This window comes from Empidonax traillii, unplaced genomic scaffold, assembly GCF_003031625.1.
Source record: "Empidonax traillii isolate 1590-97213 ecotype Southwest subspecies unplaced genomic scaffold, ASM303162v1 scaffold958:size599741, whole genome shotgun sequence".
NCBI lineage: Eukaryota > Metazoa > Chordata > Aves > Passeriformes > Tyrannidae > Empidonax > Empidonax traillii.
Window position 1 is genome coordinate 111,770 of NW_020956151.1, and position 23,276 is coordinate 135,045.

Consider the following 23,276-nt stretch of genomic DNA (forward strand, 5'->3'; position numbering starts at 1 on the left):
GAGCCGGGCTCTCCTGGAGCTGGTTCCCTGGCGAGCCCGGGAAGGGCTGGATAAGCTCGTGTCGGACACCAACGAGCGCTACAAGCTGGTCAGTGACACCATCAAGCAGAGGGTGGAAGAAATCGATGCTGCTATTCAGAGGTCTCAACAGGTAATTTAATAACCCCTCTGGAGGCTGATGGGTTTTCCAGGGAGAGTTGAGAGCGAGAGGCTTGGCCCTGCTCCAGTTGTGCAGTGCAATGGCAGCAGGAGGGATAGCAAGCACAGCCAGACAGGAGGGCCAAATCCCACTGGGAATGCCAAGAAATGGACCACAGCAGCAGCGTGTGGCAGCAGGGCTGTTTCCTGACCGGTCCCATTGCATGTGGTTGGGATGGGATAATTCTGGGGCAGCACCATGTCATCCTGCCTGCAGGCTTCTGCTGGCAGGGGTGATGTAAATGGTGTAAAACCAATGACAGGTGACTTTCAAGCCTGGAAAAACTATCCCCTGCTGTGAGAGCACAGGGATTTGTTCCAGGCGAACAGTCAGCCCCAAAAAGGCTTGTCCTGCACAGACTGGAGGCTGTGGAGTGCAGTGAATGACTGCCCTTGCTCCGTGGAGCGCTGAGTCCATGGCGCTGATCCTGCGAGCAAAATGCTCGTGTTTACAGGGATATCCATTTCCCTGCAGGCAGGGAGGGTGCAGGGAAAGGTGGCTGCTCCAACATGCCCCAAAACCAGCTTGCAGGAGTCACCTGCATCCACCCTGATGTCCCTTTCTCCTCCCCACCTCCGTGTGCCGGGGCGAGGTGTTTGTTCCCGAGTTTTTCCCACCGTCCCCAGCTCTCCATGTGCTCCGTCCCTGCTGCCCATCACTAACCACTGCCCTTCCTCTCCCCTGTGCCAGTATGAGCAGGCAGCTGACGCAGAGCTGGCCTGGGTGGCCGAGACCAAGCGGAAGCTGATGGCTCTCGGTCCCATCCGCCTGGAGCAGGACCAGACAACGGCTCAGCTGCAGGTGCAGAAGGTCCGTGTGGTGGGGGGAGAGATGGGGCAGGCAGCGAGGAGGGATGGCCCAGTTTGGGTGATGGGATGTGGTTTGGGTGATGGGATGTGGTTTTGGGGGAGCAGCTTTGCCCTGGAGTGTGTAGTGCCAAGCCCGGAGCAGCGGGAGAGATGCAACACTTGTCCTTGGAAAGGAAAAGGGGAAGAAAAAAAAAAAAAGAGAAAGAGAATTTAGGGAAATTAAGTGTTGGGCTTCTAAAGGAGAAAGCTTCCTGTCTGTTTGCAGGACCTGCTTAGGTATAGGTGGGTGCTCTTGCCAGGAATCCCCTTGAGAGAGCTGCTCCCTTGGAAGCCTTTCCATGTGTAGCCACAAGAGCAAGCTCTGCTGGGATCTTGCTGGCACTGGCAGCAGGAAGGGTTTAGAAAAATGTATATATTGATTAATGAGGGTGCTTTTCCATTTGCTTTTTGCCCATTGTTCCCTGCAGTGGGGGACTCCTCAGTTCCCTTCAGGCAGCCAGACATGGAACAAAGAGGCGCTGGGTTCTTTTTTTTTTTTATATATCTTTGAGATGAGCTCATGCCTGAAAGAACGTGCAGTTTAAATAAACGGCCCTTTTCTTCCCTTTGCTTGGGCAATCAGAGCAGCTCACAGGCTTATTGGATTTAAAATTAAAAAAAAAAAAAAGGAAAATAAGAGTGTTAGAAGGGTGGGGGGACTGAACCATCCAGCATTAAGTTAAATTGAGCTCAGCTTCCAGCTGTTAATCGTGTGGACCTTGGGAATGGCAAAGTTATGGGTAGATGCAGTTCTGGAGAGCATTGTTTTGGGGGATAACATGTTTGCTGATGGGTGGATGATGGAGCTTTTCCTCTGGTGAGGACCTTGGGTGTTGAAGTGATTATACCTCATTTTAAGAGCTGTATTCAGGTCTTTGAAATTGAGAGGTTGATGTAGATGAGTCATGAGAAAAACAGGCAGGAATCTGCATTTCCAGCCAGATTTTCAGTGGGCCACAGGACACTTGTGATGAGTTTTGCGCGGTCTCTGCGGCGCCCAGTGCTGGCAGGAGGATCTCATGGATGGGCTTGGGGAGAGGCTGAGCTGGGGGGGAGGTTGGGCTCAGCTCTGATTTTCTTGCCTTTCTTTGGACCTTTCCCTCCTACAGGCTTTTTCCATCGACATCATTCGGCACAAAGACTCCATGGACGAGCTGTTCAGCCAGCGCAACGAGATCTTCGGGACCTGCGGCGAGGAACAAAAAGCTGTTCTCCAGGTGAGCCTGCTCTGCTCTTCGGTGCAACAGGGGGCACAGAGAGGGGAGAGAGGCGAATCCTCAGCTCTTGCACGGGCTGGAGTAGTTTGAAATTGCTCCATCTTTAACAATTCCCACCGGTGTTACCAGAAATCTCTTTACATTTATTGCTCTCCTTTATTGCCTAATTTTGTTGCAGGGTTTGGGGAGGGGGAGACAGCGGAGATTCCCGAGGCTGCTTTAATTGGAATTACAGCCCGTGCACGTGGAAGGCCACCAAAAGCACCTCCTTCTTTTCCAGCTCACAGCGTGGAGCTGGCGCTTTTCCTGGGCCCTTTTGCATCCCTCACCATCACTCTCCTCCCTCCCTCCCTCTTTTTTTTTTTTTTTTTTTTTTTTCCAGGAGAAAACCGAGTCCCTGGTGCAACAGTACGAAGCCGTGAGCCAGCTCAACTCGGAGCGCTACGCTCGCTTGGAACGTGCCCAGGTCCTGGTCAACCAGTTTTGGGAGACCTACGAGGAGCTGAACCCGTGGATCGAGGAGACTCAAGCCCTCCTCTCCCAGCTGCCGCCTCCAGCCATCGACCACGAGCAGCTCAAGCAGCAGCAGGATGACATGAGGGTGAGAGGCTGCGGCGTTTGCATCTCCTGTCCAGGAGTTCTTCTGCCTTAAACAGAATTTCAGCACTTGCAGAAGCAAATTATTGAATTTACCTCATTTTTTTTCCCCCCTATTATTTTCTTTTGGGGGATCCTGCTTGTATAATCCAAGTGTGCCATGTGGAAATCGTGTTAGAGCACTCCTTACCAAAATGCAGCTTGCACCCAAGGGAACCTGGCTGCCTTCGCATCTCCTGCCTGATTGTGGCAGGCAAAAGCACTTTGTGCTTTTTGGGTAGAGAGCTGCAAAGCAAAAATTCCCAGTGGGGTCCCCTGTGGAGCTGTGGGGAGGGCCAGGAGCTGGGGAAGGACCCGTGCCGGGTGCTGTGCCATAGCCATGTTAGGAAGAGCCGAGTTCCATGTGCTTGGCAGATGCTGGGGCATGAAATCCACGGTGTGAGTTCCTACCAGATACGATCGCTGCTCTTGGAGCGCTGCGTTGGAATAAATAGGCAGCGACTTGAAACAGATTTCCAAACAAATCTGGGTTGGTTTTTTTTTTTTTTTCCCTTCTATTCCCTAGCAACTGAGGGAGTCCATCGCTGAACACAAACCTCACATCGACAAGCTGCTGAAAATCGGGCCGCAGCTCAAGGACCTGAACCCCGAGGAAGGAGAGATGGTGCAGGAGAAATACTCCAGGGCCGAGGCCACGTATGCCAAAATCAAGGAGGAGGTGTGCCAGCGGGCCCTGGCGCTCGACGAGGCCGTCTCCCAGTCCACCCAGGTACGCTGGGGTGCCAGGGAGATGAATCTCCTGCTCGCAGTCTCCTGGGGAAGCCACGTGCTTTGGAATGCGGTTTTATTCCGATTGTAAAACCCTTTATGAGGCCTAACGTGGTCAGACACCTCCGGGGTAGTTTCCTGCTGCTCAGCTCTGGCTGTGGGAGCAGAGGGGGAAAAGGCTTTTTTTGAGGCTCGACGTAGTAAATAGGCTAATAAATTTTTACAACCTCAATAATGATGCTGGTTCAAAGGGGCTGCTTTTGGCGTCTGCCCAAGGTTGGAAGGGCCCAAGAGAGCCTCTTGAAAGAGCTTGAAGAGAGAATTTTCAATTCTGATAAGCTGTGAGTGCAGTGAAGAGCCATAGGATCCTTTGTATGGGAGAGGTAACAGTTGTCTCCGTGGTCTGGGCATCCCCCAAGGAGGTGGGTGAGCGCAGGAGAGATAGGAGAGGAAGGGCAGAGGCTGGAGGTGCTAAAGTCCAGAAAGGGGGTGAAGTATTCCTGCCACTGAGGGTGGATGACCCTCAGTTACGTTTCATTTCACCCCCTGTTACCGTAGTGCAGTTGGTTTTTGTCATGTCTGGGTGTTTATTTTTTTAATTCCTGTATTGTGTAGTCACTTCTCTTGGTTTGCACTTGTATTAACTCCGAGTTTTTCCCCCCACATTCCCCTCCCCTCTCATCTCTCACTCCCATTGTGGAATGTGTTATCTGTGTGTGTTGCTGCCTGTGCCCGTCCTCCCCACATGGTCCCATTTCATTCTTGTGTTGACTGCGCCCCACCATTGCAGATTTCGGAGGTAAGCGAGTCCCCCACCACAGATAATATTCATTTTCACTCTTTGGGCTGGTTCTGTTTTACACCCGGATTTTTCATTTCTGGCCCCGCGCACAGCTCAGCAGAACATGCTTAAAAAAATTAACTCCGGGGGCCTGAAACCAACATTTTTGGGATGGCTTTCCTTGCCTTGCCGCCTGGTCTCGGCCGCTCGTTCCGCTGGGAATGCTTCCTGCAGAGCACAGGTTTTGCTTTCAGAGGGGTTTGCCCTGAGCTTCCTGCTCCGGCTGGACGTGCTGGTTTGCTCCTGCTTGTTGGCTGAGCCAGCGTGTCCTGATCAACTTTGCACCAAGAGCCCGTCCCCTCTCTGCTGGTAGAGCCTGGGATTTGGTGGACACCGGCACCGGTGTGTTCCCAGTGGGAGCTGGGAGAGGGACCAGAGCTGGCAGCCACAGTGCAGAGCTGCCCTTCCCACCAGCAGAGACGATTTGGGATCTTTTAAGGCCAAAGTTGACTTTTCTATAAAAATAAAAAAAAAAAAAACAACATAAGAAACCCTGCTAGACCCCCTTCCTCTCTCACCCCTGGCTTTCTGGTTCTGCTTTTGAAGCTCCAGCTCCGTGGCAGCTCCTCCCCACCCGCATGCAGCCTCCCACCACCTCCCTCTGACCCTGCCAGGGTGGATTTCCACCGGCCTTGCCCCACCTGGAGATTCCCATCAACACCAAACACGGGCACTTTTCCAGCAGCACCTCTGCCCGGGTGCTCTGACAACCAGGACTGGGTTTTTCTTGCCCGCCCACGAAAAAACAAGACGGCAGCAAAAAAATGGATCTCGCAGGGTTGAACCTGGTGACAGATTGCTGCTGTGTTTGGGTCAGAGGTGCTGGTGCCGGCTCTGGGAGTCTCCTTGGCTGCTCTGTTGGCTCTGTTTGAGCAGGGCAGGTGTGAACAGGAGGCTGCAGGTGTCCTTGCTGCTGCAGGTGACATTGCTGCTGCAGGTGGCTTTGCTGCTGCAGGTGACATTGCTGCTGCAGGTGGCATTGCTGTCGCGGGCAATGTCCGTCCTCTCCCGAGAGGCTGTGGGGGCAGCGCTCAGGGCTGTGGCGTCACTCAGTCCCCTCTCCCCTGCCCTGACGGATCTGCTCCCCTCCAGTTCCACGACAAGATCGAGCCCATGCTGGAGACGCTGGAGAACCTCTCCTCCCGCCTGCGGCTGCCGCCCCTCATCCCCGCCGAGGTCGATAAGATCCGGGAGTGCATCAGCGAGAATAAAAACTCCACCGTGGAGCTGGAGAAGCTGCAGCCCTCCTTCGAGGCTCTGAAACGCCGTGGGGAAGAGCTGATCGGTCGGTCCCAGGGAGCAGACAAGGACCTGGCAGCCAAAGGTATCTCCTTTGGTGGATTTAACAGTGCCCAGCTTCTCCTCCCCAGCTAGGGAGGCTTTGGTATCCCAGGGGTGTGTTTTGGAGGTTCTCTTGGCCTTAGGAGGAGGGATGAATCCTCTGGATGGAGATGGCTGGTGCCTGCTTCCATCTGGAGCAGGCAGGGTGGCATCAGCCAGAGGAGAAAGAAGTATTTGTGGCTTCTCAGCCAAGCTGAGCCCTCACCCTGAGCTGGTCTCTTGTTGGTGGCCCCTGTGACATGATTTGTTGATGTTGATTCAGCATCTAATGGAGGGAAGGAACATCCCCAGCACAAAAAGACCCATCAACACGATTGGCACTAATTGGCACCTTCCTTGGCAGCTCTACAGTCAGCTCATGGACTGAGTGAGCAGAGACTTCATGCTAGAGGTGGCCAGAACAGAGATTTGTTGGAGGGAGGGAGTGTGGGCAAATTTGCCCTGAGCTTGCCTGCACATAAATAAAGGCTTTATTTCTGCAAGCTGGAGTTTCTCACGTCCCTCAGTATCTCCCAGAGTTAATGCTCTGATAGTCCTGGTCCTCTTTCATTCCCTTTTGAATATTCTCTTGGCTATTTCAAAGTGTTACCAAAATGCTTTCGAGTTGTAAAAAGGTCTCTCCTTCTTCACTGAGTATGTTAACTTCCTTCCTCAGTAATCCAGGACAAGTTGGATCAGATGGTTTTCTACTGGGAAGACATCAAAGCTCGGACAGAGGAACGTGAAATGAAGTTCCTTGATGTCCTGGAGCTTGCAGAGAAGTTCTGGTACGACATGGCAGCCCTCCTGACAACCATCAAGGACACGCAGGACATTGTTCATGATCTGGAGAGCCCAGGCATTGACCCCTCCATCATCAAGCAGCAGGTGGAAGCAGCAGAGGTGAGGCCCATGGGACTGTACCTCGGTCTGGAGCTCATCTGCCCCCAGCTTGTCCTCTAAACTGGGAAGACCTTAGCTGTGAGCCTGGCCAGAAGCAGTTGTAAATCAGTTTTGTAGGCAGTCAGTCAGATTAGGAGGAGTTATTTCGGAATAAACCAGAAGTGTATTTCACACATCCTTCACCTTAAATCACTTTATCTGCTGCTGTTCTGGGAAGCGTATGAAGCGTGTGGTCAGAGCTGTGTGCCCACATGTTTGGAGTGATGTGGAAGCTTGCACAGCTCTGCTCACATCCCATAGGCTGCCTGGCGTGGGAAGTGTATATTTAGCTTTTGGTTAGACTGGAGATAAGTGCTTGGATTTGTGTGTTGATGGTTGTTTCAAATAAATGGCAAAATCGACTTCAGGTGGATGTGACTTGACCCAGACCCTGAGAAGCAGGGATGTTTCTTAACGCTTTGCTAAGTTTAGCTTTGCTGTTCCCCTTTTTATAACTATTCTGACTTGGGTTTGCACCTTTTGAGTCTCAAAACCTCATGCCTGTGTTGACAAAACGCTCCTGTAAACAGCACGTCTCCTGTAAACAACATCTTCAGCCAGGCAGTTCAGGCTCACATCTAAATACAGATGTTCTTATTTTAGTTCCCATCCTGTGGGCAGAGGTGGGAGTGGATCAGGGTGGTGGTGACAACGTTGGCCACCTACTCCTGGGATCTGGAGTCGGGCTGTTGGCCAAGGTGCAGGACACTGGAGCAGGAAGGACTCTCTGTTCTTTATCCCTCCTGCTCTTGGGGCAGTTTTGGAAGAGCATTTAATAATAAAGGTTTTTCTTCTGTGGCTGTGTCTATGCAGACTATTAAAGAGGAGACGGATGGGTTGCATGAAGAGCTGGAGTTCATCCGCCTCCTCGGAACTGATTTGATTTTTGCCTGTGGCGAAACTGAGAAACCAGAAGTGAAAAAGAGCATTGATGAGGTAGGAAAAGCCAGCAGCTTCTCCTTCTGATAAAATCAGGTGGGGAGCAAGTGGGAGCTCTGGTTGAAGAGCCGAACGAATTCTGTGGGCAATCTTGTGTTCCGCAGATGAACAACGCGTGGGAAAATCTAAACAAAACGTGGAAGGAGAGGCTGGAAAAGCTGGAGGAAGCGATGCAGTCGGCTGTGCAGTACCAAGATACGCTTCAAGTAAGAGGCAGGGCTGTTGTGTGGAGTGGGTGGACCTTGGGAACACCACTGCAAGTCCAGGAAACATCTCCTGGGCGAGCGTTTGCAGGCTCTGATAGAGCCTGAGCTCGACAGCCAGCTCTGAGGAAGAGCAGATAGTTTGCATTTATCTTCCCAAATCTATCCCATTCCTGCACAGAGCAGCAGGGTGAGCTGGCTGCTGGCAGGTCCTCATGCTGGAAGCAGGAGGGGGAAGGAAAGAGAGCTGGCCAAGCACCTCTGCCCTGAAAGACGAGTTTTGTAGCTGTGGGGTGGCGGAGGGACCACCCCTGTTCCCTGACCAGCTGCGGGGGGGACACTTTGCCATTCCTTTTGCTCATGTTGTCCGTGCTCTTTCCAGGCCATGTTTGACTGGCTGGACAATGCTGTGATCAAACTCTGCAACATGTCACCTGTTGGCACCGACCTCAGCACGGTCAAGGAGCAGATGAATGAGATGAAGGTACATGGGTGGAGAGGGACCGGTTCCCCGGCCCTGCTCGGCCTCTCAGAGCTCCAGTGATTCATTTGGTTCTGGTTTTTGTCCTGCTTGTTTTGGCAGGAGTTTAAAATGGAGGTTTACCAGCAGCAGATTGAGATGGAAAAGCTTAATCACCAAGGTGAACTGATGCTAAAAAAGGCTACGGATGAGACAGACAGGGACATCATTAAGGAACCACTGACAGAGCTGAAACATCTCTGGGAGAATTTGGGCGAGAAGATTGCTCACAGACAGGTAGAGTGAAGACCTGGGGCTCTCACAAGTGTGGGGTTGAAGCTCACCATGATACTCCCCGTTATTAAAATTTCCCTTTTCCATCCCTGTCCTCGCCCAGCACAAGTTGGAAGCAGCTCTGCTGGCACTTGGCCAGTTCCAGCACGCCTTGGCGGAGCTGATGGCCTGGCTGACCCACACGGAGGAGCTGCTGGACGCCCAAAAACCCATCAATGGAGACCCCAAAGTCATCGAGGTTGAACTCGCAAAGCACCACGTGAGTTTTCCCACTCCCGAGGACATTTTTAGTCCGTTCCCGTTGCAGGATCGTGTTTCTCCCGAAGGATTTGAGTCCACAACCAGGCAGGGTGTTCAAGAGGGATGTCCAATGTTTGTCCATCTCGTGCAGGTGCTGAAGAATGACGTCCTGGCCCACCAAGCAACCGTGGAGACAGTGAACAAAGCAGGGAATGAGCTGTTGGAGTCGAGCGCAGGGGACGATGCCAGCAGCCTGCGGAACCGCCTGGAGAAGCTGAATTCCTGCTGGGAGTCGGTGCTGCAGAAGACAGAGGAGAGGGAGCAGCAGCTGCAGTCCACACTCCAGCAGGTCAGGAAGAGGCATCGGGAATACCCCCCTGTGCAGTGGGATGCTGCTGAGGGTCTGCTTTCCCCTTCATTTTGCGGGGAAAATAAGAGTTAGGAAGACACTGGGATTATTTCTGTGCAAGTTTTTCATGTGACTCCTAATCCTGGAGTGGTTCAGTGCCTGCCCAAAAGCACAGTGAGGACCAAGCACACCCATGGGTTATGGATACACGGTGCATCACCCTCCTGAACATGCTGGCACATCCAGCTCTGCCTTTATATCTGGTTTCAAAGCAAACACAGTGTTAACCCTGGCACATGATCAATGGTGGCTGATGTCATCTGATCCCGGGGCCGATTCTATGTTCCCGAACAGGCTCAGGGTTTCCATGGTGAGATTGAAGACTTCCTCCTGTGGCTAACGAGGATGGAGAGCCAATTGTCGGCATCGAAACCCACAGGAGGTCTGCCAGAAACTGCCCGGGAACAGCTCAATGCCCACATGGTAATTTCTCGGGAGAGGATTTTTTATTTTTTTTTTTTAATGCTTTTAATTCGGCGAGTTCCTGTCAAAATACCAGCATCAAAACTTCTCCCTTCTGTATCTGATGGGGAGAGGAGGCTGCTATGGTCTCCTCTTACAGCTCATTTCGCACTTGATGTGTGGAACAAGCATCAGAAAGCCTTAACCACCTTTTCTTGGCTCGAAGTGACGTGCTGCTGTCACTTTGCTGCCTCTCCTGAACCCAGTGTTCCCATCACCTGGAGTTTTGCAGCACGACATGTTCCCTCTCTGAGCTCTGCCTTCTCTAATCCTTTGGTGGTGCCTCTTTGCAGGAGCTGTACAGCCAGTTCAAAGCCAAGGAGGAGGTCTACAGCCAACTGCTGGCCAAGGGGCGGCTGATGCTGCTCAACCGCGACGACTCCGGCTCCGGCTCGAAGACGGAGCAGAGCGTGGCACTGCTGGAGCAGAAATGGTGTCTGGTCAGCACCAAGATGGAGGAGAGAAAGGTAACACTGGGGGAGAGAAGTGTCCACCCTTGCCCAGCGGTCTGACAGCAGCTGCACCCTGTTTTCCCTCTCTGCTTTCCCGCGCAGGGCTGGGGGTTGTTTTTTTTTAAAACAGCCTCTCTCTTGTTGTTGTAGAGGTTGAGTTTGCCTTTCAGGTGGTGCTGGGTGTCAAGCTGTTAGTGTGGGTTTTATTCAAGATTGTCATCAGAATTGCTTAAACCGCACAGAAAATGAGAGTGAAATTGCCTTTTGGGTTAATTTAGCGGGGTGGGAAGAAGCCTCCCGCAGCTCTCAAAGGCAGGCTTTGTTGGTCAAGCCAAATCCTCCTCCGAGCTGACTCCATCCTCAGCTTTTGGCCGGGGATGAGATAAAACAAGGGCCTCGGTGGCCTCGGCCCAGAATAAATTTGCAGCGCTTGCAGCTGTTGCCATCGAAATATCATCCGCCCCATTCACCGGGCCGCTCTCCCCACGGCGATCCCTTCCCCAGGAAGCTGAGGGGTGACGCAGCTGCTCGTGTGCCGATGAAGGTCTCCCCTTTCAGGGACCATTCTTGTTTCGAAAGACAAGCGGTGGCTTTCACCGAAACCCCCTCCCCTTAGTAAACAAGTCGCGTTCCCGGGCCGAGGCGATGAGGTTCCTGTTAGAGGGACGGCTGGGCAGGGACACAAAGGCCACCTCTGTCTGTGAAGCTCTGGATTGGAGCTCTCACCCTCTGCCTTGTGTTTCTCCTCTCCCTTTCTCCCTTCCCGCTGCCCCAGGCGAAGCTGGAGGAGGCGCTGGCCCTGGCCACCGATTTCCAGAACTCCCTGCAGGACTTCATCAACTGGCTGACTCTGGCTGAGCAGAGCCTGAACGTTGCACCCCCAGCCAGCCTCATCCTCGCTGCGGTGCTGGCCCAGATCGATGAGCACAAGGTACTGACCCCAGTGGCACCCGGGTTTGGAGGGAGAGAGGGTGGCACCTCATCTCCCCTGCCCCCACGGGCTGGTCGTGGCCACGTCCAGCTCCCCACACAGACGGGACAACCTTTGCCGTTCCCAGGTGTTTGCCAACGAGGTGAACGCGCACCGGGATCGCATCATCGAGCTGGATCAGACCGGCAACCAGCTGAAGTTCCTCAGCCAGAAGCAGGACGTGGTTTTGATCAAGAACCTGCTGGTGAGCGTCCAGTCCCGCTGGGAAAAGGTCGTGCAGCGCTCCGTGGAGCGAGGAAGGGCTCTTGACGATGCCAGGAAGCGAGCCAAGCAGGTGAGAGACGTGGGAAGGGTGTGACAGACATCAAGGAATGCCCAGCCTCGGAGGGCAGGAGGTCCCAGGACCAGGAAGGAACTGGGGACACCACCAGTGTGAAGTTTATGATTTGCTCCTGTTGCTTTGCAGTTCCACGAAGCCTGGAAGAAGCTGATTGATTGGCTGGAGGATGCAGAGAATCACCTGGACTCAGAGCTGGAGATTTCCAACGATCCTGACAAAATCAAGCTCCAGCTCTCCAAACACAAGGTAAGGCTTTGCCAAAGCCAGCCATATCCAGGTGCTGGATATGGGGTGGAAGGTGCTCCACTGGGAGGGGAAGCAGGGCAGTATCTCTTCTGCCACCAGGACAAGGGAAAAGCCTTCTGTTGCTGTGGAAAACATTCATCTGGGAATCATCAGAGCCAAGGTTTTCTGAAGCAGTTTTGTTTTGTCTCCATTTCCCAGGAGTTCCAGAAGACTCTGGGTGGAAAGCAGCCTGTCTATGACACCACCATCAGGACAGGCAGAGCCCTCAAGGAAAAAGCCTTGCTTCCAGATGACACTCAAAAGCTGGACAATTTACTGGGAGAGGTCCGGGATAAGTGGGACACAGTGTGTGGAAAATCTGTGGAAAGGTAAGTTCAGCCCCAGCACTGCAGCAGCAGCGCTCATGTGCCAGGACTCTTAACCCAAGGGATGTCGTGGTGTGGTTGGAGGTCACTGGGACATGACAAAAGGAGTTTAGTTTATTCATGGGAGTTCACGTGGATGTTTGTTTTCCAGGCAGCACAAGCTGGAAGAAGCCCTGCTGTTCTCTGGGCAGTTCATGGATGCACTGCAGGCCTTGGTGGACTGGCTCTACAAGGTGGAACCCCAGTTAGCTGAAGACCAGCCTGTCCACGGGGACCTGGATCTGGTCATGAACCTCATGGATGCTCACAAGGTGAGAGCACCTTTTCCAGCTCTTCTCTGAGACTTGCATGGGGCTTGTCTTCCCCAAGAGACAAAGAACAGAGACAGAGCTGGTGCCTTCCTAGTGGATAAGGGGGGATTAAACAGTGAAAAAATGGGAAGGAACTTTCACATCACTGGGAAGGTGACAGGAGCTAACCCTACTTGGCTTCTGTCCTCCCTCCAGGTGTTCCAGAAGGAGCTGGGGAAGCGCACGGGGACAGTCCAGGTGCTCAAACGCTCTGGCCGGGAGCTCATCGAGAACAGCCGGGACGACACGACCTGGGTGAAGGTGCAGCTGCAGGAGCTGAGCAACCGGTGGGACACGGTCTGCAAGCTGTCAGTGTCCAAACAAACCCGCCTGGAACAGGCCCTGAAGCAGGTGAGGAGAAGACCAGAGGTGGAAATGGTCTTGGAGAGCTTTGCTGGGCTCCAGGCCACGAAAGAGGTTTTGCCCTGGCCGGGCAGGACACACCCCCAGCCCTGCAGCATTTGCCAGGGAGAGCTGCAAAGCTGCTCTGTGACAGAGCTGTTTGTGTCAGTGATTTACTGATTGTTTTCCCAAAAAAAAAAAAGAGCTGATGAGGGCTGGTTTGAAAAGGGAGGACGGGAAGATCTCATCGATGTGCACAGCAGGGATAGAGCAGCGATCAGAGACAGGCCAGGCTGGTGTTTGACAATGTTTAGTGCAGGAGAGAGACCTCAAATGAATCTAAAAAAAAAAAAAAAACAACCCGAAAGGTCAAAGGCTCTTAAGCAGCTTTTGCGTCAAGTAGGCAATTTACAGAATAAACTACCCAGGTGCCAGACTGCTCAGGATATGGGCAGTTGTGCTGTTTTTAAAAACATTTAGTTCTTCAGCGCAGCTGATGCTGAGGGGAGGGAGGTGCCTGGTTGCTGCGAGACCTGCACAAACCCAGGCCACAAACTGGGCTTTTTTTCCCCCTTTTTTTTATATTTTTCATGTCCCTTTCAGCCCGTTGTCCCCCCAGCCCTCATCAGTGAATCCAGCAGCCTGTTGTGGGAGGTGGAAAGCTGACAGCCTGTGCTTTTGTCTGTGCAGGCAGAGGAGTTCAGGACAGCTGTGCACATGCTGCTGGAATGGCTCTCGGAGGCAGAGCAGTCCCTGCGTTTTCGGGGAGCGCTACCTGACGACGCTGAGGCACTGCAGTCCCTCATCGATGCCCACAAGGTAACAGGGAGCTCCAAGATGCAACCCCGAGCAAAATTTACGGGCCAGGGAGGGTATTGCAACATTAATTCGGGCCTTTCTTCAGGAGTTCATGAAGAAAGTGGAGGAGAAGAGGGCGGACGTGAACGCGGCGGTGGGAATGGGGGAGGTCATCCTGGGCGCCTGCCACCCCGACTGCATCACCACCATCAAGCACTGGATCACCATCATCCGAGCCAGGTTCGAGGAGGTGAGTCCCTCAGGATTTGCTCCTCCGGGCTGGTGGTTCCAGGGATGGCCCACGGGGTGGTGGGTCCTGCCTCAGGTTTCCCACGCTGGGGCTGACGCTCGTCCCGTGTTTCCAACAGGTTCTCACGTGGGCAAAGCAGCACCAGCAGAGACTGGAGTCTGCGCTTTCCGAGCTGGTGGCGAATGCGGAGCTGCTGGAAGAGCTCCTGGCTTGGATCCAGTGGGCTGAGACAACCCTGATCCAGCGGGACCAGGAGCCCATGCCACAGAATATCGATCAGGTCAAAGGCCTCATCTCCGAGCACCAGGTGAGCTCAGCGCTGAGCACGGTGGGCGCTCAGGAGAGGGGCAGAGGGGGGGGGGATCAAAACTACAAAGGTTTTCTTGTCCTTTCTGTGTTTGGACAGTCCTTTATGGAGGAGATGACACGGAAACAGCCGGACGTGGACCGGGTGACGAAGACATACAAGAGAAAAGCTACTGAGCCTCCCCATGGGCCCTTCATCGACAAGTCCCGCAGCAACAGTACGTCTGCTTTGGGTGAAACGTTCTGGCATGGCAGGAAATGAAATACATAGGAAGCTAATTAGCTTTGATTATCAATTAGCAAGGCATCCTGCGTTAACAGCCACCAGGAAGGCGGTGGGGACTTGTCAGGAGGGGAAAAAATCCAGGTGGCACTTCCCAAAATGCCCGTGCTGGGTGTGCTGTTCCTGGGGGTGCTTGGGCTGGAGCTGCTCTTCTTTCTTGATTGCTTTGGGATGAGGTTTTGGGGTGGTTTTTTTTATGTTGCTTCTTGAAGCCAGAGTCCAGTGTGAGTTCCTGAAAGCCAGGGGCCCCGTGGGTGTGGAGCTGTCACCGTGTCCTCCTACGTGGGGACGCTGCATCCCTTGGGAGAGCAGCCAGCAAGGCCGTGGGAGGCTTCCTCTTCCGAAAAATGAAACAGATTTCATTGCTGCACTCCCCTGGGCAGCTCAGACTTGCTTGTACCCGTCAACACCACCTCAAACAATTAAATTTTTCTCCCTTTTTTCCAGGAAAATCCCTGGGTCAGGCCGCCCCCCCCAGCATGCCCATTATCTCCCAGTCGGAAACAAAGAACCCCCGGATAAACCAGCTCTCGGCACGCTGGCAGCAGGTCTGGCTGCTGGCCCTGGAGCGGCAGAGGAAGCTCAACGATGCCCTGGACAGACTGGAGGAGGTAACAGCCCCTGGCTGCTCTGGGAAGGAGGGGAACTAGGAGTTCATCACCAAAAACGTGCAAAAAAAGCATTTTAAATTAGTGCTACCCCCAGCTCTTGCAGACGGTTCCTGCTGCCTTTCCAAAAACCAAATATTCTTAAAATGTTAAGGCTAAAACCCCTTTGGTAATTAGTTAATTAACTTCATATTAACCAGCTTTGTACCCCTGTAGTTGGTATCTGTAGAGTTAATGACAGCCAGGCCATGCTTTCCTCCTAGTAATTAGTTTAACAATTACTGTCTCTATCTTTTCCAAACATCTAATGTCATTTTTGTTTTTATTTACGCTTAACAAAGCAGCTATGCCCAGAAGTGAGTGGTTTTTTTTTTGTTTTCTGTTGCTTTTGCTGTAGGTCAGTTCAGTTTATACGTATTCATGTTTTTTCTTCGTTGCTTTTAACCCCAAGAATGTTTAGAGAGAGAAAAAAAAACAAAACAAAAAAACCTACTAAAAATTGTTGTGTTACCTTGGTGTGAGCTGCTTGAGCTGGTGTGGTTGTAGTGGGGGGGTCCTTTTGGGGGATAAGGAGGGTGTTAGTTTAAATTGGAGGGGGCTGAGGCTGGGGCAGGGTTTGTAGAGCTGAGTTGTGCCCCAGCTGGAAGACGAGCAAGAAATCCCTTCTTGGCTGCTCGGAGGGAAAGGGAGAGGGGAGATTCACGCCCAAAATCACGCTGGTGGTAAGAATTCCTCCCTGGTGAGCCCACAGAGTGAGGAAACACGCCCAAAAACCCGAGCAGACGGGGTGGGTGTGGGTGTGTGTGTGTGTCTGTGTGCAAGTAGCTGATCTCCTGCCTGTGTATGGGCGCGGGGGACGCCGCATCCCGTGCCGGTGGTCCCGTGATGCGCAGAGTCCACGTGCTGGCTGTCGGCTCCGCTGTGTGTCCTGTTCTGGAGAGTCACTTTGGGGCAACCCCCTCGTTGGTTGGGGTGGTCTGGATAGATCCAGACCAACCTCCCCGGGGAGGGCAGTGTTTTGGGGTTTTGGGGTGTGGCGCTGCTCCGCTGGGGTTTCTCCCGCTGATTCTCCCCGGTTTGCCTTCCAGTTGAAGGAGTTTGCGAACTTCGACTTCGACGTCTGGCGGAAGAAGTACATGCGCTGGATGAACCACAAGAAATCCCGCGTCATGGACTTCTTCCGGCGCATCGACAAGGACCAGGACGGGAAGATCACCCGGCAGGAGTTCATCGACGGCATCCTGGCTTCCAGTAAGCCCGCGGAACGAGCTTGGAAAACAGCCATCCTGGTGCCCCCCCACTCCCCTGCCTCCCATGAATGAGGTCCCTGCATCTTCATTCCTTTCTCCTTCCAGAATTCCCCACCACGAAGCTGGAGATGACGGCGGTGGCCGACATCTTTGACCGCGACGGCGACGGCTACATCGACTACTACGAGTTTGTGGCTGCTCTCCATCCCAACAAGGACGCCTATCGCCCCACCACTGATGCTGACAAGATCGAGGATGAGGTAAAGGGACGGAAAAAAAGGGGCGCTCAGGGTTGTTGGGGTGGTTCAGGCTGCGGGTTGGCAGTGGGGGAGACAAAAAGCAGGTAAAAAACGGGGTTGTGGTGGTGCCGAGCCAAAATAAGTGGTCGGAATTGACGGTACCTACCATGTTTTTGAAGGAAAGGCCGCGTAGGGCTGTGTTTTATCCAAGAAGTGACTTGTACTGGGATAGGCTCCCAAAATCCTGGTTCCTTACCTGTCTTGTTGGTGATGGCAGGTCACCAGGCAAGTGGCCCAGTGCAAGTGTGCCAAGAGATTCCAAGTGGAGCAGATCGGCGAGAACAAATACCGGGTAAGGCAGAGGGAGGAGCAAATTGTGTCCCAGAGGCACAAATCCTGCTCCTCCTGGGGAGGGGGGATCACTGAGGGGGTGCCCAGCTTGGTGTGGGAGGATCCAGGGTGGGAGACTGAGACCTCGTGCCCTGGCACGGCGGCTCCCGGCGGAGGAGGAGGCTGGGCCGTGTTTTCCCAGCTCCATCCTTGGCCCCAGGGCGTTCCCTGAACTGGGAGAACATAAAAGTGTCCCTGTTCTGGGGCAGCCGGCCCGGGGGCCCCGTGAAACGCCGCATTCACTGCGCCGGAGCCGCCCTTGAAGTTTTCCTGGTGGATGAGTGTACCTTACGCCTGTGTTTTTCTTAGCTCGCTCCCGAAGAAGGGAGAATAATTTCCTTACAGGATCTCTTTGTAACGAGCTGCTGTTTATGTTTCAAACCCTTCGCCGAGGTGAAGTGGTGAAACGAGGCGGTGGCAGAGCTCCCACTTCCCTGCCCACTGGTTTCAGGGCTGATGCTCCGGCCGGGAGTCGCTGATCCACAGCATTCCCCCTCTGGCTGCACCAGCCCCAGCCTCCCAGAGCCTCTCCCTACCCCTAAATAGCCCAATTCCCCCCCCCCCCCCCCCCAGATTTCTAACTCCTGCAGTTAACAGTTTTCGTGATTATTGCACTGTTAATCCCATAAATGTTTTTCTTTGTTTTTCTTTCCCCTCCTCTTCCTCTGGACTCTTCCTCCCCACTCCCCATTCCCTCTCCCCACAACTCCTCTCCCTCCATAGTTCTTCCTCGGCAATCAGGTACAGTCTGCCTTGTGTTGCTGTCTCTCTCACCTCTGGAATTTTTTAACCCAGCGTAGTTGTGTGTCAGTGATGCTGCTCTGTCCTGTGGTGCTGCGGGAGGACATGATCTGGGAGCGCTGCTGAGCAGAGCCTGGTACAGAGGAGTGCCACCCAAAAAAAGAAAAAAAAAAAGATGGCATTGGGCAGAAAGAAAAGGAAAAAATCAATGGAAAAAGCAGGATTTGACAAAAATGGAGATATTTTTCTCTCTGGGCTCCTTCCTCGGATAGATTATGGATGTTTATGGTAACCAGTGGCGAATCACGGCACCCTGTAGTGGGAGCACTGGGATACAGATGGATCTGTGCTCCTGTGGGGCATCCCAGGGGTAGGAGTACCTGCACGGGGGCTGTACCAGGCTCTGGGTGGGTTTGGATCGCAATCACCATGGAATGAGAGCGCTGAGTCCACCCCTTTAATCCCGTAGGTAACAGTAACTAAACCCTCATTCCTGCTACACCCACTGAGTAACTCCTCACTGGAGCAAGGCTCCCAAAACCTGCATGTATCCCAATATCGTCAGGATGAGCAGTGCAGACCCTCTGAGTGCTGGCTGCTTTGGGGGGGCAGAGCCATTCTGATGTCCCCCCTGCCCAAATAAAAAAAGCCTGTTTTTCATGTGGAATGATGGTGCCCACCCAAAAAGATGCCCAGACTGAAACAAACTGGGATGTTGAAAGTGGATGACTCTCTGAGAACTCTGGCTTTAATTTAGGCGGTGATTATAGAAACATTTTCAACAAGAGCTGAGAAATAATGTAAATGTGGCAGCAGAAATGAGAATTGACTCATCCCTGGGTTTGGCTGTTGAAGGACACCTCACGTAGAGCCTGGAGAGAGGGAAGGAGCTCCCCTGCCCACGGGCACCGTGGCAGCTCTTTAACCACCACACTCAGACAAAGTTTTTGTGTAGCCACCCACAAAAAGTGTTCCTGTTTGGGTTTTTTCCCTTTTCTTTTTTTTAATCATTCTGAAGAGGGTCTTGCTTCCAAAGGCTGGTCCCTCCTGTCTTCTCCTCCCAGCAGACCTGCCACATCCAAGCCAGGCTCTCAGTGTCCCTCCCCCAGCAGACATCCAGGAGCCTGAGCTTGGCTTTCCAGGAGGTTTAGGGAGACCACTAAAGCTGACCCATGCTTCAGATTCAGGGTGCACTTGTTTGATGTCGCAGGTGTTTCAGATCACTAATGAACATCGCAATCACTAATCAACATTCCTGCCTGGATTCCCATCACTCTGCGCTCACCGAAACATCCTCACTGGGCGATTGCTGTGGCGGGGGCTTCGGGGCTGGTGGGGTCAAGTCTGAGGCTCAGGGAAATCCCTGGATTTCAGACTTGATGATGATTAGAGGTGTTTTGCTCAGCGGTGACGCAGCTGAATCAGCCGGCTCTTTTCCAGGTGGGCTGCACCAGGGGGGGTCATGGCATTGCCGACCTCTATTTCCTTCACAATAAAAGGGAAAAAAAAAAAAAAACAAAACTACAGCTCTGGCTGAGAAAACCCATCCAAACCCCAAATTCTAAAATTTCATTTGCTGCCCTCAAAAATTCGCTTTCCAGCTTTAAAATTAGAGGAATTTGGGTGGCTGCATCATCTTAAAACCAGGCAGCAGGAAAAGTCCTGTCGGTTGGTACTGCCCTGCACTTTTACTCCAGAAGAACCTGTCTGGAGAAGCCTTAAAAGTATTAAACAGGTGGCTAAAAGCCTTTGGTGCAGCCCGTTGTGGCAAGGAGCCGGGTGTCCCTTGTTGTCCCCCCTCCCTCTGACCTGTTCCTTGGCCCTGCAGTTCGGCGATTCCCAGCAGCTGCGGCTGGTCCGTATCCTGCGGAGCACGGTCATGGTTCGTGTCGGAGGGGGATGGATGGCCCTGGATGAATTTCTAGTGAAGAATGATCCGTGCAGAGGTAAGGCAGTCCCTTGGGTTAATACAACCGGTGTCTTCTCACCCACTGAGGGGAGCTTGGGAACTTGTCTGCTGTGGCTGAGTGACCAGAGTGGGGTCTGGGTTATCCGGAGGAGCTGGAGAAAGCAGATCCAAAGCAAACCAAGAACTTCAAATGGCAGGATCTGGTGATAACTGCAGCAGGTCTTGCAGCGTTTAGCCAGGTGTTGTGGGGGGAGAAGAGGGAAGGGTTGTGTTGTTCCTTGGTTCCAAGGCCCCAGTGAGTGGAGCTGCAGTGCCGTGCTGGGGGTCTCGGCTTCCCTCAGAGGTGTTTGGTGCACTCTGTGGGTGATGGAGTAAGCTTTGGAAAGGTAACCTGAAAGATTCCAAAGCCAGGAGATGGTAAAATTCCTGTCTGAGACATGCTGGGTAGATGCTCCAGCCCAGGATCTGTGAACCTGTAGTACCGCTGCACCAGGCCAGGCTGTGGCTGCAGGGCACTGATAATCCAGGCTCATCCTAAGGAGACATTTCTCCTGTGACTTTGAACTTCTCTCTGATGTATTTCTAATACAGATTTTCTCAGTTCATTTGTTGGGTTTAAAGCAGTGGCAGAAGGAACTAATTTGGAAACCCTGAGCTGTGCAGGATCATGCACCTTAAATATCTGTTCTGATGATGCTGAAATGAACTTTCTTCCCCCATTTTTTCCCTTGAGGGTGAAAACATGGCCCTTCTTCTTTTTTTGAATTGCCACAAGCCTGATTTGGATTGTAAAAGGGGCTGCATTTAAGATGACATTGTCCATGGAGCTGTTCAGGGGTTGGTTTTGGGGGTTGGATTTTGAGCACTGTGTCCTGCTGTATGTGAACCATCACTTTGCACAGGTTGTATCCCAGGTGAAGAAAAAAAGATGTTTCGGTTCAGCATTAATGCAGGAAAATTAAAGTGTAAGAAGCTCCTGGATTACCTGAGCTTAAGGAAGAGACAGCAGCAGATTAGAAGGGAAGAACCACCTCAGTCTTGGGTTTTTAGGGATGAGAGGTGTTTGTTGGAGCTGGTTTGATGGGACACCTTTGGAAAGGACAGCTGGGGTAAAGCAGACCAGTCACATACCATGGGCATGGAGAACTGGGGTCACCTCCTTTCCAAAACCTGTGGAGGTTTTGAAGGTGGTCAGGGCTGTCCAGTCTGGACACGATGCCGAGAACCACGACCAGGGGACAGAGAAGGATTAGCCAGGGGGCTGGCCAGGAATGGAGCGCGTGGAGCCGCGTGTTTTGGAGAGCTTAGGCCTGTGCTCCATCTGCCCCTGTCTCGCTGAGGGTCTCTGAGATGTTAATTGCTTCGGATGTGTCTTCTTCAAGCTGCTGCATTCCGTGCCCCGGCTGTGCGACGGCTGTTGCTGAAAGCAGCATGATTTACAGCGTGTGCCTCGGGGAACCTTCAGGGTTTTCCTGCTCCTCCGGCGTCCCTCGCTCATGCTTTGCAGCAGATGCTTTGCAGCGCTGACATCGAGGTTGTTTCTGTCCCTTGGTTGTCTCAGCATGGCGCTTCCCTCCTGCAGTTGCTTTCTTGGCTTTCTGGTCCGTAATCCAACGGCTCTAGAATTCCCGCTGTGTCCCGTAAGGATCAGTGCATGCCCTCGCTCTCTGTTTGAACACCGTGAGCATGAAACACCTTGGCACGCGTCAGCTGGCCCGGGAGCTGAAGCCCACAGACCTTCTCCCTGCTTGGTTGCCCCTTGCTTGTGGAAGGGAGACCCTCCAGCTCTTTGAGGTGTTCAGATGAAATTTTAAGAGTTGGCATTTAGTGGCCGGTGGTCGCTTTTCTCTCATCTCTCCCCAAAAATGCGGGGAGAGCCACCCAGAGCTGCGAGAGAGCAGAACCTCTCTCAGCATCTCAAGAATCTCAGCCCTTCAAAACTGCTTTCACTGTTTTTAAGTCACGTTACAGATGACACTGGCCGCTGCTGTGACATGGTGAGTTTAAATGCTTTTCCACAAGAGAACAATAGAGCATCCAGTATGAATCCATGACCCTAAGACAGCTTTTAATGGTCCAGTTTCTCAAAGAGCTGATCCATGGCAGGAGGAGGTTGAGGCAGAGCAAGAGAGCCGGGATGGTGTCGCTGCCATCCGCCCGCTCTCGGAGATGGGCTTGGGGTGACGTGCAAGGACGCTGCTCCCAGCCCTGGAGACTCCTGAGCCCTGCTAACAGCTCTGGGTTCCTCCAAACCTCAGCTCTCCTCTCCTTCTGTCCCCTTCCAGCACGAGGACGGACCAACCTTGAGCTCCGGGAGAAATTCATCCTGCCGGAAGGAGCCTCCCAGGGAATGACCCCGTTCCGGTCACGAGGCCGAAGATCCAAACCATCCTCCCGAGCAGCCTCCCCAACACGATCCAGTTCCAGCGCCAGCCAGAGCAACCACAGCTGCGCCTCCATGCCATCCTCCCCCGCCACTCCAGCCAGCGGAGCCAAGGTGGGGGTCACGTGTAGAGCCTCCCCTTCCCTTTCCTTTAGAAACCAGCAGTCTCCAAAACCCCTCCCAGCGAGATGAGGAGCTGCAGGAGGTGTATGGAGGAGGAGGAAGGTTGGGGCTTGGGGGCTTGATGGTACTGTGGTGTCTGTGAAGTGTTCACAGTGTCTGCAGGAGGAACCCCGCTGTCCATGTGGGATTGGAGGGGTGGGATGGTGCAGGACAGGTTTCCAGCCCAAACTGGACACCTGTGGCTCCACAGGAGGGTTCCTGGCGCTCGCTGTGCAGCCGAAGGCTCCTGTTCCTCATGGCAGAGCTGCAGTGTCAGGAAGAATCCATCAACCATCATCCCTCCCTCCCCACCACATCACTCACCCATGCATGGTTTATTTCATCACCTTTCGGGGTTTTTCCCTTTATTTTAATTTATGTATTTCCCATTTGGTTCTTGTTCCATTTTAGTGCTGTTTCCCCCCGTTCCAGATACTTTTCCATTTCTCTTTTTTTATTTCTTTTTTTTATTTTTTTTTTTTTTTTACACCACTCATTCCACCTCTCCCTCCCCTTCCTTGGATTTTCCATTTCACAGACTCCACATCACTTCTCTCGATGTTATGACAAACCCTGGTTGATAAACAGTAAAGCGGGCACCCCCCTGAGGGGATTCGATTATTCCGACTTCCAGCTCCCGAGCGCCGAGGTAGAGTATGGTCTGGCAGCCCCGAGGACCTGCTGACAGCCCAAAGTGCCTCTGGCACGGAGTCATCCCACTCCCCTGCCTGTTTTAACGCTTTCCTCGTGGTAGAGCAGCGCTTGTAGCACCGCTAACGCTCCGGCTGTTGGCGTTTTTCATGGGTTTCCAACTCGGGATTAAATAAAACATCGACTTCAGAATTAAGCACAGCGCTTTGAATCCGCCTTTAACTGCCTCCAGACCGTGACAGCGGTGTTAATTCTCTCTGTGCTTTAAAAAAAAAAAAAAAGCTTTAATAGCTTTTGCATTGGAAAGGGGCCGTGTTTGGCTTCCCAAAATTCAAATCCAAGCAGCCGAGTTGAGACTTGAAAATCAGCTACAGCGCATGCACTGTAACCACACCGCCTCAGTTTTATGGAGCGCTTGTGTTTTATCACCATGTCGAAGCACGTCGGGTGTGTCCGGCCCTGTCACCGCCTTGATGCTCCCAGGAGGATGAATTTGGCCTGAGATTTTGATTTCCCCAAAGTTTTCAGCCTCCTCGTGGAC

At 52.9% G+C, this 23,276-nt stretch overlaps 1 protein-coding gene across 24 annotated transcripts in view; it reads left to right on the forward strand.

The window, feature by feature from the left end:
- MACF1 (microtubule-actin crosslinking factor 1) overlaps window positions 1–23,276 on the forward strand; it is a 136,736-nt gene that overhangs the window by 111,196 nt on the left and 2,264 nt on the right. For 6 of the 24 annotated variants that reach the window (XM_027903367.1, XM_027903348.1, XM_027903359.1 and 3 more), the window contains 35 exons: window positions 23–151; window positions 890–1,009; window positions 2,157–2,264; window positions 2,647–2,865; window positions 3,427–3,630; window positions 4,420–4,428; window positions 5,563–5,794; window positions 6,467–6,693; window positions 7,546–7,668; window positions 7,776–7,877; window positions 8,257–8,358; window positions 8,458–8,631; window positions 8,732–8,887; window positions 9,020–9,217; window positions 9,572–9,700; window positions 10,033–10,206; window positions 10,967–11,122; window positions 11,250–11,456; window positions 11,589–11,708; window positions 11,907–12,076; window positions 12,225–12,384; window positions 12,580–12,774; window positions 13,456–13,584; window positions 13,670–13,813; window positions 13,932–14,120; window positions 14,220–14,337; window positions 14,850–15,013; window positions 15,355–15,366; window positions 16,099–16,261; window positions 16,366–16,520; window positions 16,777–16,851; window positions 17,613–17,630; window positions 19,459–19,576; window positions 21,825–22,036; window positions 22,623–22,733. In XM_027903367.1, coding sequence (XP_027759168.1) covers window positions 23–151; window positions 890–1,009; window positions 2,157–2,264; window positions 2,647–2,865; window positions 3,427–3,630; window positions 4,420–4,428; window positions 5,563–5,794; window positions 6,467–6,693; window positions 7,546–7,668; window positions 7,776–7,877; window positions 8,257–8,358; window positions 8,458–8,631; window positions 8,732–8,887; window positions 9,020–9,217; window positions 9,572–9,700; window positions 10,033–10,206; window positions 10,967–11,122; window positions 11,250–11,456; window positions 11,589–11,708; window positions 11,907–12,076; window positions 12,225–12,384; window positions 12,580–12,774; window positions 13,456–13,584; window positions 13,670–13,813; window positions 13,932–14,120; window positions 14,220–14,337; window positions 14,850–15,013; window positions 15,355–15,366; window positions 16,099–16,261; window positions 16,366–16,520; window positions 16,777–16,851; window positions 17,613–17,630; window positions 19,459–19,576; window positions 21,825–22,036; window positions 22,623–22,733 — 5,022 coding nt within the window. The remainder of the gene's footprint in view (window positions 1–22; window positions 152–889; window positions 1,010–2,156; window positions 2,265–2,646; window positions 2,866–3,426; window positions 3,631–4,419; window positions 4,429–5,562; window positions 5,795–6,466; window positions 6,694–7,545; window positions 7,669–7,775; window positions 7,878–8,256; window positions 8,359–8,457; window positions 8,632–8,731; window positions 8,888–9,019; window positions 9,218–9,571; window positions 9,701–10,032; window positions 10,207–10,966; window positions 11,123–11,249; window positions 11,457–11,588; window positions 11,709–11,906; window positions 12,077–12,224; window positions 12,385–12,579; window positions 12,775–13,455; window positions 13,585–13,669; window positions 13,814–13,931; window positions 14,121–14,219; window positions 14,338–14,849; window positions 15,014–15,354; window positions 15,367–16,098; window positions 16,262–16,365; window positions 16,521–16,776; window positions 16,852–17,612; window positions 17,631–19,458; window positions 19,577–21,824; window positions 22,037–22,622; window positions 22,734–23,276) is intronic. The other 18 variants (XM_027903360.1, XM_027903361.1, XM_027903364.1 and 15 more) reach the window with 9 other exon arrangements.